Source organism: Rhinoraja longicauda, chromosome 26, assembly GCF_053455715.1.
Source record: "Rhinoraja longicauda isolate Sanriku21f chromosome 26, sRhiLon1.1, whole genome shotgun sequence".
Classification (NCBI taxonomy): Eukaryota; Metazoa; Chordata; class Chondrichthyes; order Rajiformes; family Arhynchobatidae; genus Rhinoraja; species Rhinoraja longicauda.
In genome coordinates this window covers 9,396,380-9,415,650 of record NC_135978.1, presented here as the reverse complement: position 1 = coordinate 9,415,650, position 19,271 = coordinate 9,396,380, and the positions used below count along the sequence as shown (strand labels likewise).

The 19,271-nt window shown below is 45.5% G+C and overlaps 1 protein-coding gene across 8 annotated transcripts in view; it reads right to left on the bottom strand.

Annotated features, from left to right (window-relative positions):
• auts2a (activator of transcription and developmental regulator AUTS2 a) overlaps positions 1-19,271 on the bottom strand; it is a 1,063,027-nt gene that overhangs the window by 37,893 nt on the left and 1,005,863 nt on the right. For 3 of the 8 annotated variants that reach the window (XM_078422734.1, XM_078422736.1, XM_078422738.1), the window contains 5 exons: positions 17,068-17,324; positions 15,546-15,781; positions 13,622-13,666; positions 4,264-4,359; positions 1,561-1,632 (listed from right to left, as the gene is read on the bottom strand). In XM_078422734.1, coding sequence (XP_078278860.1) covers positions 1,561-1,632; positions 4,264-4,359; positions 13,622-13,666; positions 15,546-15,781; positions 17,068-17,324 — 706 coding nt within the window. The remainder of the gene's footprint in view (positions 1-1,560; positions 1,633-4,263; positions 4,360-13,621; positions 13,667-15,545; positions 15,782-17,067; positions 17,325-19,271) is intronic. The other 5 variants (XM_078422735.1, XM_078422741.1, XM_078422737.1 and 2 more) reach the window with 4 other exon arrangements.

The following is a 19,271-nucleotide window of genomic DNA, read 5'->3' as shown; positions in this document are numbered from 1 at the left end:
CCACCGTGTCCGCACCGACCACCGATCCCCGCACGCTATCCTACACACACTCGGGACAATTTACAATTATGCCAAGCTGATTCACCTACAAACCTGTACGACTTTGGAGTGTGGGAGGAAACCGGAGCACCCGGAGAAAACCTGCGCAGGTCACGGGGAGAACGTGCATCCTCCGCACAGACAGCGCCCGCAGTCAGGATCGAACCCGGGTCCCTGACGCCGTAAGGCAGCAACTCTACCGCTGCGCCACCCTGGCCAATCCTCGTTGGCAAAATGCGAAGTGTGACCACTGCAGATATCCTTTGTCCTCAGAGAGGACCAGGCATTGCCTTGACAAGTGTAAGGATATTCACTGATGCCCTGTTCTGCACCAGGAGATTTACTTAATTCTCAGACCACCCGTTTCCTCCTGTAATTGAGTGACACTGCCAAATCCCACACCATCTGCCCATCTGCACCTATGGAGCCAGATGCTGTAATGAGTGCTAATTAGTGCGCGATATTAAACAGTGCAGTCAATTGGGAATAGAAACCTCACCTTCCCGAGATGATAATTCATACGTGAGATCAGAAAACCCCAACATTTGTTTATAAGTCAACTCCCAGACTTTAACCCGCCCTGGTGTCCCTGCAACCCTGTCCCGAGCAAGTCTTGAATGAAGCAAAGACTTGAGTGAAGGCAGGGTACTAATCAAGCCAGTGCCTAAGTTGTGCCATTGAAATAAGGTACAGGGGCTTCACAAAGGTTTCGCTTCTGTTATGCTGTGCACCTGGCTGTTCCTATTTAGCAACATGGGTGTACGCCTGTATCCCAGACCATCACACAAACCAACCTCCCACCCATTGACTCCATCCACGCTTCACACTGAATAATTGAGGACCACCCTCACCCCACTCACTTCCTCTTTGCCCTTCTCCCATCGGGCAAGAGGTACAGAGGTTTGAAAACGCTTACTCCAGATTCAGAAACAGTTTCTTCCTGGCTGTTATCAGGTAACTGAATGGTCCTCTCACCAGCTAGAGTGCAGTCCTGATCCCCATTTACCTCATTGGAGACCTCTGAACTATCTTTTGTATTTATTCACAAAATGCTGGAGTAACTCAGCAGGTCAGGCAGCATCTCAGGAGAGAAGGAATGGGTGACGTTTCGGGTCGAGACCCTTTTGACTATCTTCAATTTAGACCTCTGAACTATCTTTAATCGGTCTTTATCTTGCACTTAACATTGTACCCTTTTGCCTTCAACTGCACACTGTGGACGGTTTGATTGTGATCATAGAGTCTTTTCTTTGACTGGAGAGCACGCGACAAAAAGCTTTGCACTGTATCTCGAAACACGTGACAATAATAAACTAGACTACGGTCGGATACAATTAGCGCTTAAATATAAATATTTGCATCCCCTCTCCAGTCAGTTTGCTGGTTCAGTCAAACATTTAAAGCCTGCCTTAACAGCGTGACAAAATGGCAGATATTAAAATAAATAGGTTATTCAAGGCACCAATATCAAATAGATTATGAAGAGGTAGTTTTTATAGTAATCAGGCAATAAATACATACCCTGGGGTCTTTCTGCAGGAGGGTATGGGGAACAGCTCCAGGTCTTCCTGCCACATCAATGGTATTGGACGTCTGTGGGGGAAGATGGATATTAAAGTGGAAGATCAGAAAACCATGTCTGACACCAGGCCCCCGCGGCCAACAATGGGCCATTTGCGGGCAGCGTTGCTTTTTGCATATCTTTCATTTTATTTGTTCTATATCACCGTCTATAATCTCTTGTTTCCCTTTTTTCCCTGACTCTCAGCCGGAAGAAGGGTCTCGGCCCGAAACGGCACCTATTCCTTTTCTCCAGAGATGTTGCCTGACCCGCTGAGTTACCGCAGACCTTTGCGTCTATCGCCATTTCTGACAGTTGCATGGAGCAAGTGAAATGTTTAATCTAGACTGGCAACGGTCGGTGAATAAAGAGCCATTTTCTGAGTAGAAAAACAGCACCTTATATTCCTGCACATCCCTTGGTGCTTTTTACTCCATTTTAGCCTGCTTAGAAACAACAGGATTCTCCTCCAACTTTGCTTGTTGAATTAACATTATCCCAAGCATTCGTCCTCACCTTCCCATTTCAGACACTACAAACAATTGTATAGAACTTGTATAGAATTGAGGCAGGGCAGTGTAAGTTCACGAGATTGATCCCTGCGATGGCGGGACTGTCATATGAGGAAAGATTGAAAAGACTAGGCTTGCACTCACTGGAGTTTAGAAGGATGAGAGGGAATCATATAGAGACAAATAAAATTATAAAAGGACTGGACAAGCTAGATGCAGGGAAAATGTCCCCAATGTTGGGGGAGTCCAGAACCAGGGGCCACAGTCTTAGACTAAAGGGGAGGCCATTTAAAACTGAGGTGAGAAGGAACTTTTTCACCCAGAGAGTTGTGAATTTGTGGAATTCTCTGCCACAGAGGGCAGTGGAGGCCAAATCACTGGATGAATTTAAGAGAGAGTTAGATAGAGCTTTGGGGGCTAGTAGAATCAAGGGATATGGGGAGAAGTTGGGCACAGGTTACTGATTGTGGATGATCAGCCATGATCACATTGAATGGCGGTGCTGGCTCGAAGGGCCGAATGACCTCCTCCAGCACCTATTTTCTAGGTTTCTATGTTTCTAACAGTACAGCATAGGAACAGGCCCTTCGTCCCATCGTGTCCATGCTGACCCCTGTTTACACACCATCAATGGGTGAACCCACTGAAGAAGCTCTTCCAACTTTGCGATCTCCAAAACATTTCCTAGTTCCTGTCTTGTAGTTATTCTGTCAGAGCCTGTCCAAATAAATGCCAGCTGTGTGCCACCATTTTCTCTTCACTTCTATCCTGCCTGCATAAATGCCTCAAGTTGAGCAGTTCCTCAGTTGCCACGTTGATCTTTTTTTTCTTGCAGACGAGAGCAAACTATGAACCAACCCTTTCATTGGCTTCACATCTGTTGGCCTCATTAAAATGAGCGCAATATAGCTGCCCGAATTATAACCAACAGGAACAACCTAGGGAACTGCTCACACTCCCCTCTTAACATTGGAGTTTGAAAGACTGCGCTACAAAGGGGCGGCACGGTGGCGCAGCGGTAGAGTTGCTGCCTTACAGTGCCAGAGACCCAGGTTCGATCCTGACTCGGGGTGCTGTCTGTATGGAGTTTTGCATGTGTTCTCCCTGTGACCGTGTAGGTTCCCCCCCCCTTCCTCCCACATACCAAAGGCATGCAGTTAATTGTAAATTAAAATTAAAAGTAGGGTTAATTGGCTTCTGAAAATTGTCCCGAGTGTGCAGTATAGAACTAGTGTAAGGGTGATCGTGGTTGGAGTGGACTCGGCGGGCCGAAGGGCCTGTTTCCACGCTGTAGCTCTCAACTAAAACTAAACTTAAATACAAATTCCATTATTAGAAACACAGTGGGATAACACACTGACAGACCCATTCTCCATTCAGATCTACGTAGTGGGTTTTCCTCACTGTTTACTAAGGGAATCCATGTCAGGGATTCAATAAACTGGCTTAAAATGGTGGACAGGAACTCTGCTGCTGCGGTTTTATAGCAAATTTAACCTCGCTGTGTTTAAAGTGAAAAGCAATAACTAAAGAGTAAAAACTGCCAATAACTAGCAATAACTAAAGAGTAAAAAAATAGTTTTAAAAATCCATTGTTTCTCACCAGACTGTAATATTTGCGTGTGCCACATATAATTCACCATGAAACGAAATTAACAGTCAAGAGGCTAAATCCCACGGACTATTCTAATGGAATAGTTCTAAAATTGATTTCCTCTAATTGCATTGATCGAATTTGTTCTGACAATCACGATGATGCTTTCCACAGAACTAGTCGGTAATCGATGATATCAAGTAATGAGTTCCTGAGCCGACCACCTTTTTGTGAGCCCAGGTGTCAATTTGAGATGCATTATCGCACAGAGCAGAGGCAAGCCTCTCCTGACCACAACGAGACTTTACCAGATCTCTTTCCCCCCCCATGTTGATGCGATGAAGGATTAGTTCACAACGTGGAAATGATTCACAGTTATCCCGCTGGGTCACTATGGTTCGGGTGGTGCCAGGACTTGATCTCACTTCAGCAACAGCAGTTCCCCAAGGCAATCGATGATTGATGGAAGCACACGGCGAAAACACGGAAAGCAAAGCAAAAGATAAACAGACAGATAAATAAATAAATAAATATTGCCAGAGGGACTTCAGGGTTACCTTTGGCTGAAATGCTCCTTGCAGAGAACCAAAAGGACCTGTAGGTGGAATCATTGGAGAAATTCCAGCCATGGTTGGAGGGTAGGAATGAAACAACTGTGGAAAAGAAAAAGGAGGAAGGCTTCAGGTTTGCTGAATACTACAATTAAGCACAGCGAGCAAAGTATTTAGCACCTCTTCTGCCCCGATGCCACATGCTCAGTTCAAAACGTGAAAAGGTTTCTTTGAATCGGGATTCGGTTTCACCAGCATCTTTGAAAGCCGATCGGCAAAGCAGATGGAATATTTTGTTCTGCCGCTGCAAAGGCTGAAAAGGAGAAATGGGTGCCCACCGATCGATCCTCAGCCCCCACAAGTTCCAACCTGGAGCCCTCAAACACCACAATGAATATTGATTTCTCTAACTTTAGGTAAACCTCGCTTTCCCTCTCTCTCCGTCCCTCCCCCCACCCTCGTTCTCCGACTACTTTCACTGTTCTCCTGATTAATTTTACTGTTTGTACGCTTCGTTGTCACCTTCCCCCTCAGCCAACAATGGACCATACGACATTTCCTTGATCATCGTCTGCTTTGATCTGTCGGTTTCACACCATACCCTTCCATATCTCTCAGTTTCCCTCTCCCCTGACTCCCAGTGGCGACCTGAAACGTCACTCGTTCCTTCTCTCCGGAGATGCTCCCCGTCCCGCTGAGTTACTCCAGCATTTTGTGTCTACCCTCAAACACCACAAATCCTTTCTAAACAGGCCCGTTGATCTGAAACGGGCAAACACTTGCTAGTCTTTCACCACATTTCCCTCCCTGTTGCTAATGGCAGCGTGCGCTGAGATTAGCCAACACAAGGATATATTGTGCTCTTGAAAAAGCTCTTTTATAGGTCTAGGTTCTCCACACGCTGTCCCTGGCAATGAAGCTATTCACATGGAAACCTTGGCACATGTCCTTTCCAGGGAATATTAATATATATTTTTTAATGGGAACATTGCTCCATAAGAAAGATATGCACTTAGGAGCAAAAGCAGCCAAACTCAGATGGAGTCTGCAAGAGGTGAAATGGCTCTGCCCAAGTATTTCTGCCCTGGAATGGGGTGGAGATCATTCCCATTTCCACAAATCCTGATCTCGTTTCCATCAGGAGCAATGGCAAGACTATGACCAGAAAGTTCACTAGGATCAGGAAAACAAAGCTAGTCAATGTCAACTTTATTTTTCAAACATCTGCCTCCACAGATTAGAGGGGCATGTCCGTGATCTGTGTATGAAGTCTCCTACATGTAACTTTACTCCATTCCATTTAAATCTCTTTGGAAAAGACAGATCAAAAGATTGAGCATCGAATCATTCCCTTGCTCACATTTTGTGATTTCGAGCTGACACTATGTGTGTAAAAATGAAGGGGTTTTCAACTTACCACACAGTGGTGGTACTATAATTATTAATCACCAGGTGTAAAATAAAACACTGTAGACGAAAGAGAAAATGGTAACAGCCCCAACTCCACATGTTATGGATTAGATGATTCAGCTTTAAAATTCTTTTACAGGGCCTGATTAACAGGCTTACTCTACAGAGTTGGTTTTGGGATCCCATGGCAAATCAATGGTGGATCAGACAAAGGATCGGTGGGGCTGGTGAGCACAGTTTAGAGAATACTGGTGAAATCGCCTCCTGACAGCAGATGCAATATGAAAGGATTATTAGCAACCAATGCGTGTAATGGGGAATGCAAGAACCTGCGATTTATGGAGATTTCACAACAAACTATTTTTGTTCCGCATTCGACGCTGCATCAGAGAATTAGGGTTCGATAATAGTGCTAAAGATTCTAATTTAATAACCCATGCTTGGTCGATTAATGAGACAGCAATGGAAATTTAACTGTACCAAAGACTCTGCCAACAACACTTGTGTGTTGGACACATAGTAGAGGTACATAAAGGTCGATAGCCTCTCCTTAGATTTTTCTTCTTCGGCGTCTTTAGGGAGATGATAGCTTTCACATGGTATTTTCCCATGGAAGCATAGAGGCAGTTAGCCAAGGGCATGAGAAGAACTATCACAAGCAAAATTGACTGGATTTATCCAGAACCATCACTTACCTTTCCAAATGTGTCAGTTTAGTTTAGCTTAGAGTTACAGCGCAGAAACAGGCCCTTCGGCCCACCGAGTCCGCGGCAACCAACAATCCCCCGTGCACTAGCACTAGAGGACAATTTACAATCTTTACCGAGCTAATCGACCTACAAACCTGTACGTCTTTGGAGTGTGGGAGGAAACCGGAGCACCCGGGGAATCCCCACACAGGTCTGGGGGAGGACATACAAACTCCGTACAGACAGCACCCGTAGTCGGGATCGAACCCGGGTCTCTGGCGCTGTGAGGCAACAGCTCTACCGCTGCGCCACCGTGCCACCCTCACTTTCTCATCTACAAAAACTTCCATATCCTCTCGGATTTTAAGGCAGCCATTCAATTTGCTCATTTCATTTCATGAGGCCACTTAACCCATCAGGTATTACAGATTTGACAATGAATTTGAGCCACATAAGGAAGCCAGAACTGTGTTAGTCCAATCCTGACAAAGTTATGACATATAGTATGTTTTGCAACTGTTTGTGGCAAACATCTTTGTTCTGATAATCTATGCTTGTTCCCGTCTGAAATTAATCTTAATCTGTGGACCCAACAAATTTTATCGGAACACAAGGCCAATGGAAATTTTTTGCAGCCTGATCCCATCGGTTATTTTTTCACCTCTTACCCCTGGTTGAACGATCAACCATTGGACTTAATTCCAGATCCAAGCATTATCCAGAACAAGGCGCAGTTTGTGGTAGTTATGTCTTCTGCAGATAAACCCAATGCAATGGAAAGCAGCAACAGCAGCAAAGAAAATGTATGGTTGTTACTGATTATTGGCATGGAGATCTAAGCTTAGAAGTAGCAACTGAATTAAATCAAATATTTTGACTACGTTCAAGTAAATAAACCTCTTGTCTACAGCCAGTGAAGAACTTCAGCCATGCCTTGCATTAAGTTTGTTAAGGGTTACAGCCACTTAAAATGTGGGACGCAAAGATTCCATTGACTACCCATCTAAAGTCGCGATGAACTAATTTAAGCACTGTGAGTTGAACAAGTAATGTTGAAATTAGCTTTCCCCAAGAAAGGCCTATCAGTAATACTGAAACTAGATAGCCCCTTAACTTTTAACAGATGTGATCTCTAGAAGGCGGGGTTCAATGAAATCTAACTCAATCCTGTTTTTCATATGAATTTTTTTGTCTGACCAGACACATCATTATTCCCTTTTGATCCTATTCTAAATGAAGGGTGAAAAAATCTTGAGCAGATTAAAGCATAAAATTCTGAGTTCATAAACTACCAGCAGCTTCTTGTGTGCATTAAGATTCGTTGTGTATTAGTTCCAATTCTTTTCTCAGAGTAACTTTTTGAGTGAAAGTGAATTCAGGCTACAAACAGTTTTGTTAAAAAAAATCTCAATGCATATCGTGGATGGTAAATTAATCTAGAACATAGAACAGTACAGCACAGGAACTCTGTGGCCCTCTGACCCGCAATGTTTGCGCTAAACAGGACACTTAGTTAAATTAATCTCATCTGCCTGTTGATCATCCATATCCCTCTATTCCCTGCACTTCCATGCACCGATCTAAAAGCTTCTGAAATGCCACTGTGGTATCTGCTACCACCGCCTTTCCTTGGCAGTGCGTTCCAGGCCCACACAACCCTCAGTGTGAAAAAACTTGCCCAGCATATCGCCATTAAACTTTCTCCCCCGCACCGTAAAAGCTATGCCCCCGAGGTTTGTATATTTCCACGCTGGGGGGGGAAAAGATTCTGACTGTCCATCCTATCGATGCCTCTCATCATTTTATCTACTTCTATCAAGTCTCTCCTCAACCTCTGACTTTCCAGAGAAACCAATCCAAGTCTATCCATCCCCTCCCTGCAGCTGAAACCCTCTAATCCTGGTGCCATTCCGGTCAAGCTCCTCCGCACCTTCTCCAAAGCCTCCACATCTTTCCTGGAATGAGGCGACCAGGACTGTATTCAATACTTCAAGGGATATGGGGAGAAGGCAGGCACAGGTTACTGATTGTGGATGATCAGCCATGATCACAATGAATCAGCACAGTGCTGGCTCGAAGGGCCAAATGGCCTCCTCCTTCACCTATTTTCTATGTTTCTGTATGGCCCAACCAAAGTCTTATGGAGCCGTATCATAACTTTCTAACTATTTATATTCAATACCCCTGGCAATAATAAACCCGAGGGAAGAACTGTTTGCGTGGTTTGCAACTGAAAATCATGTTCTTTATTCTGTGACATCCCAATATATATATATATATATATATAACAAAAACTTGCTGACATCTCTTTAACACTTCATTTGATTATAACAAAGATCGATGCTTCTCTCACTAACAATTTGATATTCTGGATGATTGGATGAGCTGCTGGTGTAAAGTGTGTAAAACAGTGGAATATACGCCATGGGTTACAAAAATAAACACATTTGAAATAATTAAATTCTCTCCATTCAGTGATAGGCCTCGGAAAAAAACCTTATAATATGATGATTTCTATTCATTTGAAGACTAGAAAATGTGTTCAAATGACATCTCATCTGAGTTCCATTTTATACAGTTCAGGCAGATTTTTTAATGTACAGTTAGGATATCCAAGAGTAGGTGGGGTGGGGTGGGGTGGGGCGGGGTGACACTTGTGTGGTTAAAACACAATTGGTAAATCTCGCACAAAGATTGTAAATTCTTAAAACCTCCAGGAAATGTTACTTTGGAGTGAGTGGGTCGTTCATGGACAGAGCCACAAGTCGGGCTTCTGGGAGCACTGGCTTCATCGCCCGACTAACCTGCTACGTCTCGCTACTACTTGTAAGCTCAGCAACTGATCAGCAACTTAGTGGAGCGTATCGCATGGAAGCACACCAATAACCAAGCAGAGCTTTAGATGCAAGGGATTCGAGGATGAGGCAACAAAACGGCTCTGCTGTGTGGAGACTAATGAATGTGGCAGAGTCAGAGAGCAGCTGAAAGCGATGATTAAAAACCAAACCCTTGAAGCACTGTCTGTAAAGTGAGATCTCAGGTGCACAACAACCCTATTCGTTTGTGTAGAACAAGGAACCCAATCAGATTTATAACCCATCAAGGAAAGCCTTGCCGTTTTGACAAATAGGGAGGACATCTTTCATTCAAGGTGTCGTTTCCTTCATCGGCAAGCTGATGATAAGATTATCAGCAAGGTTTTGACATCATTTTCTTTGCATGCTCATTGCTTTCAATCCTAGCCTGACTGCACTGTCCTCCTACTCTAATCTGAATCTCAAGAGATCCCAGACTTGCAAAGTTCCACTTTCCTAGCTAGATATAAACTTCCAGAACCCAACACCGGGACTCGCCAACCATCCTATGGATCAGAAATAAAAAACACTAATAGCTCTTACATGGCCAAATGAGTTTAGTTTAGTTTAGTTTAGAGATACAGCGCGGAAACAGGCCCTTCGGCCCACCGAGTCCGCACCGACCAGCGATCCCCGCACACTAACTCTACCCTACAGCTTAATCTTCAGCCTTCTCTTCTCTCAGCCAGTCACTGTGCAAAGTGTGTTCCTACTTTCCTGTAAACGTTTCACGTTATTCCTTTGTTTCACAATCGTGAAGAGCTTGTATATCATGAACGCAACTTCTCTCACAACTTTTTAAATGGGCCCTTCTCAGCTCAATATTCAAACTAAATCCAGCACCAAGTCCATGTGTGCTGATGAGGGATCCTTGTTGCTTTGCAAAGGCTTCTAATGCCTCGATTCAAAGCCGGCAGACATCAGTGCCATTTAAAAACACTTCAGTGATGACAAAGGATTTAATTTTGATTCTTCACAAAAAAAAAATCATACTGAGACAAGAAGCCGTGTAGGAACGCAAGTAAAAATAGGAACTTGATTGGATTCAGCCCGTGAAATAGATTGTGGCCTTTATACTTCTGTCCGTTGTGGTTAGTTCAAGGGAATCTCCATGTGCCTTTCAGATCCAGGCTGTTTAAATCATCACAAAGGATATGGTTTCTCAAGGCCGGGCTCTGAAGTGAATTAAAATGCACAATGCGCTAAAAGATGAGCGCCATCCCCTCCTGTGACTGCTCTCAATTTAAATGACTCTGGTGCAAATGGACAATTCGTAGTCAAGCCGCCTTTAATTGTTCCATTGCTCTATCCCTCGACTGCACCGTGAATTCGTCTTCTTCCTGACACGCAAGTCAGCATCTCGACGTATTAATTACTACGATGTCTCGTCTTTTTTTTTTTGTTTCCTGATGCGGCTGTTAAGATAATAATTACTCAAAGGCCTTTCTGTGAACAAATATCAAGTGTTCTTCCTGTGCATTGGTAAGAAGGGCGGCACGGCGGCGCAGCGGTAGAGTTGCTGCCTTACAGCGCCAGAGACCCGGGTTCAATCCTGACTACGGGTGCTGTCCGGACGGAGCTTGTACGTTCTCCCAATGACTGCGTGGGTTTTCTCCGGATGCTCCGGTTTCTTCCCACATCCCAAAGACGTGCGGGTTTCTAGGTTAATTGGCTTCTGTAAATTGTCCCGAGTGTGTGGGATAGAACTAGTGTACGGGCGACTGTTGGCCAGGGTCGACTCGGTGGGCCAAAGGGCCTGTTTCCACACTGTATCTCTAAACTACACTAAAAACTAAATATAGGACATGAACATTATGTGTTGGAGAAATTATTGCTTACTGATCCATTTTACTTGCAATTATTTCTTTGCAAATTCAATTATTACAACAAAATGTGCCTGGAAATATTCTGTAACACCAGAGCCTGACAACAAGGATGTTCTGTAAAACATAAGCTACATCAATTGTCCTTTAACCATTTGTAAAGGATACAAAACACACCTGGTATCCAAGCTGGATTGTGCCTTTCACAGTCCTCATCCTAATGTGTTGGTTTATTAATTATGATAATTATTTTTAAAAATGATTATTATCCTATAAAGACCTCGAAAAATATATGGACATACACAGAAAGTCTGGACTAATCTTGTCAAAATCTAATTGTCAGAAATTTGCCCAATTATATATGCATAAAATTGTTGGATCGCGACTGTATCAAAGAATGTTCTTCAGCTATTTCCACAATATCCCCTTGTTTCATCTAGAACCATTGCTTTCTGCAAAAGGTGCCCTTCCATAGATATTAGTAGCCATCTGATCCTTCGTTTAACTTGGCAATTCCTCGCCGACAAGCAAATGTCGGTTATTGGTTGATAAGTCAAAGATGGAAGTCACTAATGGGGAATATAATCACCTAAAAGCCACCTGCACATTACTTCCAGTCTATGTCACCGGCCAGCATCTGGCAGTAAGAATTGTCTTCTTCCACACTCAAAAGCTAAATCTTAAGAGTCATACAGTGTGGAAACAGGCCCTTCAGCCCAACTTGCCCACACCGGCTAACATGTCCCAGCTACACTAGTCCCACCGACCTGTGTTTGATCCATATCCCTCCAATCCTGTCCTATCCATGAACCTGTCTAACTGTTTCTTAAACGTTGGGATAGTCCCAACCTGAACTACCTCCTCTGGCAGCTTGTTCCATACACCCACCACACTTTGTGTGAAAAAGTTATACCCTCAGATTCCTATTAAAAAAATTTTCCTTCACCTCCAACCTACAGTGTGTCCTCTGGTCCTCGATTCCCCCACTCTGGGCAAGGGATTCTGTGCATCTACCCAATCTATTCCTCTCATGATTTTATACACCTCTATATGATCACCCCTCATCCTCCTGCGCTCCAAGGAATAGAGACCCAGCCTACTCAACCTCTCCCTATAGCCCATACCCTCTTGGCCTGGCAACAACCTCGTAAATCTTCTCTGAACCCTTTCAAGCTAGACAATATGTTTCCTATAACATGGTGCCCAGAACTGAACACAATATTCTAAATGCTGTCTCATGCAACGTCTTACGCAACGGCAGCAGGACCTCCCAACTTCTATACTCAATACTCTGAAGGAACTAGTGCTGAAACCAGTGTGCCTCATCACAGCACCACATGCATTTACCCACAAGCAATGCTTATCCTTTTTTTGCTCGATGACAGTTTAGTTTTATCCAAATTAAACATGCACTTACAACTTGTTTCACATAGAACTAATTTGCAGGTCCAGTAACCATGAAATATTGCAGAATTCAAAAGTGGCAACTTTCTATTCAACTTCCAATGGTCCCATATTTAGTTTATTTTCCCTATTAATCAAGGGACATGGGGAGAAGGCAGGCACAGGTTACTGATTGTAGATGATCAGCCATGATCGGAATGAATGGCGGTGCTGGCTCGAAGGGCCGAATGGCCTCCTCCTGCACCTAGTTTCTATGTTTGGTCACTTACTGATCTTCAAAAGTGATCTGTAAACATCCAAATACGTCTTCAGCTGCTCCCAAGCTAACACAGCTGCATCTTAACTCTGTTTTTGTTATCACCCAATGTAAATCACCTAAATTTTACCTGTCCAAATATCTGTCCAAATACAGTATCTTTTAAAAGTCCTCTCCAAAATCTTTGTACCATTGGTCTGAGAATCGTAGAGTGATACAGTGTGGAAACAGGCCCTTCGGCCCACCTTGCCCACACCGACCAGCTACACTAGTCCCACTTGCCTGCATTGGGCTCGTATCCCTCCAAACCTGTCCTCTCCATGTATCTATCTCATTGTTTCATAAACGTTGTGATAGTCCCTGCCTCAACAACCTCGTCTGGCAGCTTCTTCAATGTAACCACCACCCTTTGTGAAAGAAGAAAGGAGAGGAAGGGGAAAATTCAGAATTAACCCCCCGAGGCATTAATTTCCCTCCACATTTCAGTCAACACTACAGAATGCTTGTTCAATTCCAATTTCAATCAATACTTATGAAAGTATTCCAAAAACATAACAGCTAAATGGGGTCATTAAAGTGAAACATGAGGTCTCATTTCCTCTCCACGGCAGCTGCCTAACCTGCACAACAGTTCCGTTTACAGATCAAATCCACTGCAGCCACAGAATTTTGGTTTTATGAAGAGAGTACTCTGACTTTCCCCCAAATAACACTGCTTTGTTCATTCCATTACTGAAATGAACACATTTGACCGAGCATCCAAACTAACTCGGGCAACCATCTGCTGCCACGGAAACAAGCTGTGAACAAAATTGCCCTTTTCCAGTCAGTGCATGAGCAATAAGACCAGAGCTCTCAGGCTGAGGTTTAAATTTACACAGTGCTTCAAGGGTGGAGCAAGCTTGGTGTAATGGTGAGTTCACTCACACTGTGTCGGTAGAAAGGGTCGACTTTTGTCGGGTATTTGTCAAACTGCAAAGGAATCAAAGCATTTAAGAGAAGTTATGGTCAGCAAATATGCATTGGCTCTTGCTGTGGCCCTCAGGTTCCATAGAAAACAACACATCACGCCGAACCTGAAGCGACACTGTTGAAAAATCATCATTAATTCGACTCCCTTGTTGAGTCCCCCAGCAGGGGGACCGCCGACCAATACCTTTGACTGCGAGTCCATCAGGCAGTGGTCAGCGCGGAACGTCCTGCAGCCACTGCAGGGAAATTACTCCATGGATCCTGTGGCGTGATGCCCAGAGCAGACTGCCCAGCTTGTCTGGCGAAATGCCCCATCGCCACAGCTCACCAATAAGCACCAAGACCTGGCTTGGCTGGCGGTGAGGGGAGCCCTCCCAGTCAGATCCTTCCTGCACCGCCGGAACCTCACTACCCCGACGCTTCGGCCTAGCTGAGAAAAGGCACCTCCTCAGCCACAGGGAAGAGCAGGATGCAAACATAAGCTTACGCTGCACTAAATGACTCGTTGGGAGTTTTACCAATGGATACCCATTCATTCACGTGGAGAAACACAACTGAAGTATGAGATGGTCAATTGAGGAGAGGTTCTCTCCTGAAAGTTCACCATTTTTAGTATTTGCTACTCTTTCTCCTAGCTCCAGCAACCCAGCATCCATCTTGTTTTGTCTGAGTGGGACTTGCACTTTCCCCCTGTGACTGTTCGGGCTTCCCTGAAGTGCTCTAATGTCCTCGCAGATCTCCAAAGTGTGCGGCTTGGCCAGTTAATTTGAGACTGTAATTTTTGCAGGTGGAGTTGATGGGAATGCGGATGAGTAAGTAACAGGGAGAATTAGTGGGGCCTGTGTCTGCTCTGTGACCTGGCTTAGACCTGGGTGTGAGAGGTTATGGGGAGAAGGCAGGAGAATGGGGTTAGGAGGGAGAGATAGATCAGCCATGAATGAATGGCAGAGTAGACTTGAAGGGCCGTTGGGGCTAATTCTACCCCAATCGCATGATCTTATGATCTAAAATGGCCTCCTTCTCCGTCGTAAGGAAATAGGGTACGTTGCAACTCTGTGATATCTTTCGCGTAGGAGAGCAAGGCTATCTAAAGCACAAATCTCTTGGGTCACATGCTGGTGCTGTATTTTTAAGGAAGTCCTTGCCAATCATTTGGATTATCCCCTCCATTGCAGTGGGGATGGGGAAATGTGAGGGACATATTATGTACCATCTAGCCCATCTCTGGTTCATTACAAACACCCCACCCCACCCCTCTGCTACTTTTTCCTCCGTGAGTAGAAATACATCATGATTCTACCGATTCTGAACATGATCGGCAATTTACACACATAAGCCTTGGCTTTTCATCCAGGGAAACTCAAGGTGCAGGTAGAGTGGCAGTAGATGTCGCCATTTGGAGCCCAGTGGCACCTTGATGCATGGAAGGGCTTATTTGACCCTTGCACAAACTATGTCTGTCCTTGGCTGCCTTGACTTTTTATGCTGGGGAACCCAACTTTGCTGGTGGAACAGGGTGGAGATCTGGCCTGATGTTCAAACCAATTCATCCAAGGGTCGGAAGATTGTGAACAGTTCAGGCCCAAATACCCGGCATTCGTCCAGAATTGACGAGAAGCACGTACGAGAGCACAGTTCATTGCTCCACAACCTTGAATTTAAAACAATATATTTGAAGAAAGCTGAGAAGATCATTAACAATCACTCTCATTATTGCCACAGAAACAAAATGTTCATGCCGGTTGACAAATGCGTAGAAAATGGTTGGCGCAAACAGACCTGGGTCTGCAGGCAATAAACAGTGATGGTGGCTTACAAAGAGCACAATGGCGTGAGTGAAGCAAGAGGAATGGGTTTGCGGTCGTCTACTTATCCTCACATTTCGGCCTTGGGTACGCACCATGGGCGGTGCTGGTGTTGGCATGATGGCCGTCGGCGGGATGGCGTGCGGAAACGGCGCAAAGGTGTGCTGGTGGGTGTGCTGGTGGGTGTGCTGGTGCTGGTGCTGGTGAAACTCTGCCCGCATGTAGGGCGGCGGTCCCAGCGAGGCGCCCCGGTCAGCACTCTGCGAGGCCAAAAACCTGGTGTTCAGCTCCTGCCGCAGAAGTTCTTGTTCTGCGGGAGACAGAGGGAGACACTGTGAGGAGCCACGCGCCGGCCGCTCAGTTCAGTTCAGTTCAGTTCACCGCACAGTGAAAAGCTTTTCAGTCAGCAGAAAGACAACACATGATCACAATCTACCCATTTACAATGTGCAGACACATGTAAGGGAACAACGTTGAGTGCAAGGTAAAGCCAGCAAAGTGCGATCAAGGTAGACGCAAAATGCTGGAGTAACTCGGCGGGACAGGTAGCATCTCTTGAGAGAAGGAACGGGTGACGTTTCGGGTTGAGACCGTTCTGCAGTCTGAAACGTCACACATTCCTTCTCTCCAGAGATGCTGCTGTCCCGCTGAGTTACTCCAGCATTTTATAGACAATAGACAATAGGTGCAGGAGGAGGCTATTCGGCCCTTTGAGCCAGCACCGCCATTCAATGTGATCATGGCTGATCATTCTCAATCAGTACCCCGTTCCTGCCTTCTCCCCATACCCCCTGACTCCGCTATCCTTAAGAGCTCTATCTAGCTCTCTCTTGAATGCATTCAGAGAATTGGCCTCCACTGCCTTCTGAGGCAGAGAATTCCACAGATTCACAACTCTCTGACTGAATTTTTTTTCCCTCATCTCCGTTCTAAATGGCCTATCCCTTATTCTTAAACTGTGGCCCCATGGTCTGGACTCCCCCAACATTGGGAACATGTTTCCTGCCTCTAACGTGTCCAACCCCTTAATAATCTTATACGTTTCGATAAGATCCCCTCTCATCCTTCTAAATTCCAGTGTCTATCTTCGACTTAAACCTGCATCTGCAGTTCTTTCCTACACACAAAGTCCGATCAAGGATAGTCCGAGGGTCATCAAAAAGGTAGATGGTAGTTCAGCACTGCTCTCTGGCTTTTGTGGGCAAAGTGCCAAGAAAGCCCAGAGGATCCTTGCTTATTATGAATCCCTTATCAATTAGTGCTCCAAGCACCATAATGAAAGCACAACATGACCAACAAAGTAGAGACGCTCCTCGACTTACGAAGGGGTTATGTTCCGATAAACCCATCGTAAATCGAAAATGTTGTAAGTCAAAAACGCGTATCGCTAGTCAAAATTCGAAATTGCAAGTACGGTTTCCACTGAATGTGTATCGCTTTTGCATTGTAGTACAGTCGACATATCGTAAGTTGAAGCATCGCAAGTCGAGGAGCAGCTGTGACTCCTTGAAGGCAGTCGAGAATGTTTCATTGTCAAGTGCGTTGGCTTCGGGTCAATGTGTTGAAGGGGGGACTTCCAGGAAGAATGCCACTTACCAGAATAGCCAGCGCCGGCAGGATGCCCTTGAACCTGAAGTGCACTTGATGTCAGAGGAGGAGGCGGTGGCAGGGCCGTGTGTGGGGCAAACATGGTGGGGTGGTGCGGGTGGTTGGCAGGCTGCAGACTCGGCGTGAAGGTGTGCGACGTATTGTGGGCCCCCAGAGGCAAGGAGAAGCTGGGAGCGGGCGGATGATGGGCGATGTGAGGCGCAGGAGGGGCGTGAGGCTTGACTGGAGTGCTGCTTCTGCTGCTGCTGACGAAAGAGGCAGAGGAACACAAAGCACAAATAACATCAATTAACCAGTACCACAGGCGGTTTCCACTCAATACCTCAACTGGTCACACTGATATTTAAATTAGAGTCATGGAGAGTCATAGGGCCTCACAGCGTGGAAACAGGCCCTTCGGCCCATCGTGCGCACTCCGGCCAACATGTCCCATCTACACAAGTCCAATCTGCCTGCGTTTGGCCAATATCCCTCTAGTTTTTAGTTTTAGTAGGATAGTGTTAATGTGCGGGGACCGCTGGCCGGCACAGACTCGGTGGGCCGAAGGGCCTACTTCCACGCTGTATCTCTAAAATATTAACAGAAAATAGGTACAGGAGTAGGCCATTCAGCCCTTTGAGCCAGCACCGTCATTCAATGTGATCATGGCTGATCATCCACAATCAATACCCCGTTCCTGCCATCTCCCCATATCCCTTGATTCCGCTAGCCCTTAAAGCTCTATCTAACTATCTTTTGAATGCATCCAGTGAATCGGCCTCCACTGCCTTCTGAGGCAGAGAATTCCACAGATTCACAACTCTCTGGGTGAAAAGGTTTTTCCTCATCTCAGTCCTAAATGGCCTACGCCTTATTCTTAAACTGTGGCCCCTAGTTCTGGACTCCCCCAACATGTTTCCTGCATCTAGCTTGTCCAATCCCTTAATAATTTGAAAAACTAAAACTAAACTCTCAGAAGGTCATAAATAGGAGTAGAATTAGGCCATTCGGCCCATCAAGTCTACTCCGCCATTCAATCATGGCTGATCTATCTCTCCCTCCGAACCCCATTCTCCTGCCTTCTTCCCATGATCTGTGACACCTACACTAATCAAGAATCTATCTATCTCTGCCTCAAAAATATCCACAGACTTGGCCTCCGCAGCCTTCTGTGGTGAAGAATTCCGCACATTCAGCACCCTCTGCCGAAAGACATTTAGTCCTGGTGAATATAGTCTAAAGCTGCCATTGAGCCGTGCGTGTTGGCAGAATCTCCCCAGCAAGCCGTGGCCAAACACTAGCAGCAGACCTGGTCAACCCGTCGCGGAATCGGGAACCCGCCCAGAATCATCCGAGGTCCTGGACAAGCTGGATGCAGGAAAATTTTCCCAATGTGCACAGTGGCGCAGCGGTAGAGTTGCTGCCTTACAGCGAATGCAGTGCCGGAGACTCAGGTTCGATCCTGACTATGGGCGCCGTCTGTACGGAGTTTGTACGTTCTCCCCGTGACCTGCGTGGGTTTTCTCCGAGATCTTCGATTTCCTCCCACACTCCAAAGACGTACAGGTATATAGGTAATTGACTGGGTAAATGTAAAAATTGTCCCTAGTGTGTGTAGGATAGTGTTAATGTGCGGGGATCGCTGGGCGGCGCGGACTCGGTGGGCCGAAGGGCCTGTTTCCGCGCTGTATCTCTAAATCTAAATCTAAAATATGTTGGGGGAGTCCAGAACCAGGGACCACACAGTCTTAGAATAAAGGGGAGACCATTTAAAACTGAGGTGAGAAGGAACTATTCCACCCAGAGAGTTGTGAATTTGTGGAATTCTCTGCCGTGAGCAGAGGGCAGTGGAGGCCAATTCACTGGATAAATTTAAGAGAGAGTTAGATAGAGCTCTCGGGGCTAGTGGAATCAAGGGATATGGGGAGAAGGCAGGCATGGGTTACTGATTGTGGATGATCAGCCATGATCACAATGAATGGCGGTGCTGGCTCGAAGTGCCGAATGGCCTCCTCCTGCACCTATTTTCTACGTTTATATGTTCGTCTCCTGCTCAACCCCCAACATTTTTTACACCATATCCCATTTATATCTGAGGAAATGTTTTTTCTCCCATTTGCTTCATGCACAAACATATCGAATATGAATGCCTCACGGCGGATTATTCAGACCTCAGGCACCTAATGCTGAATTCATACAGACGTTGAGTATAA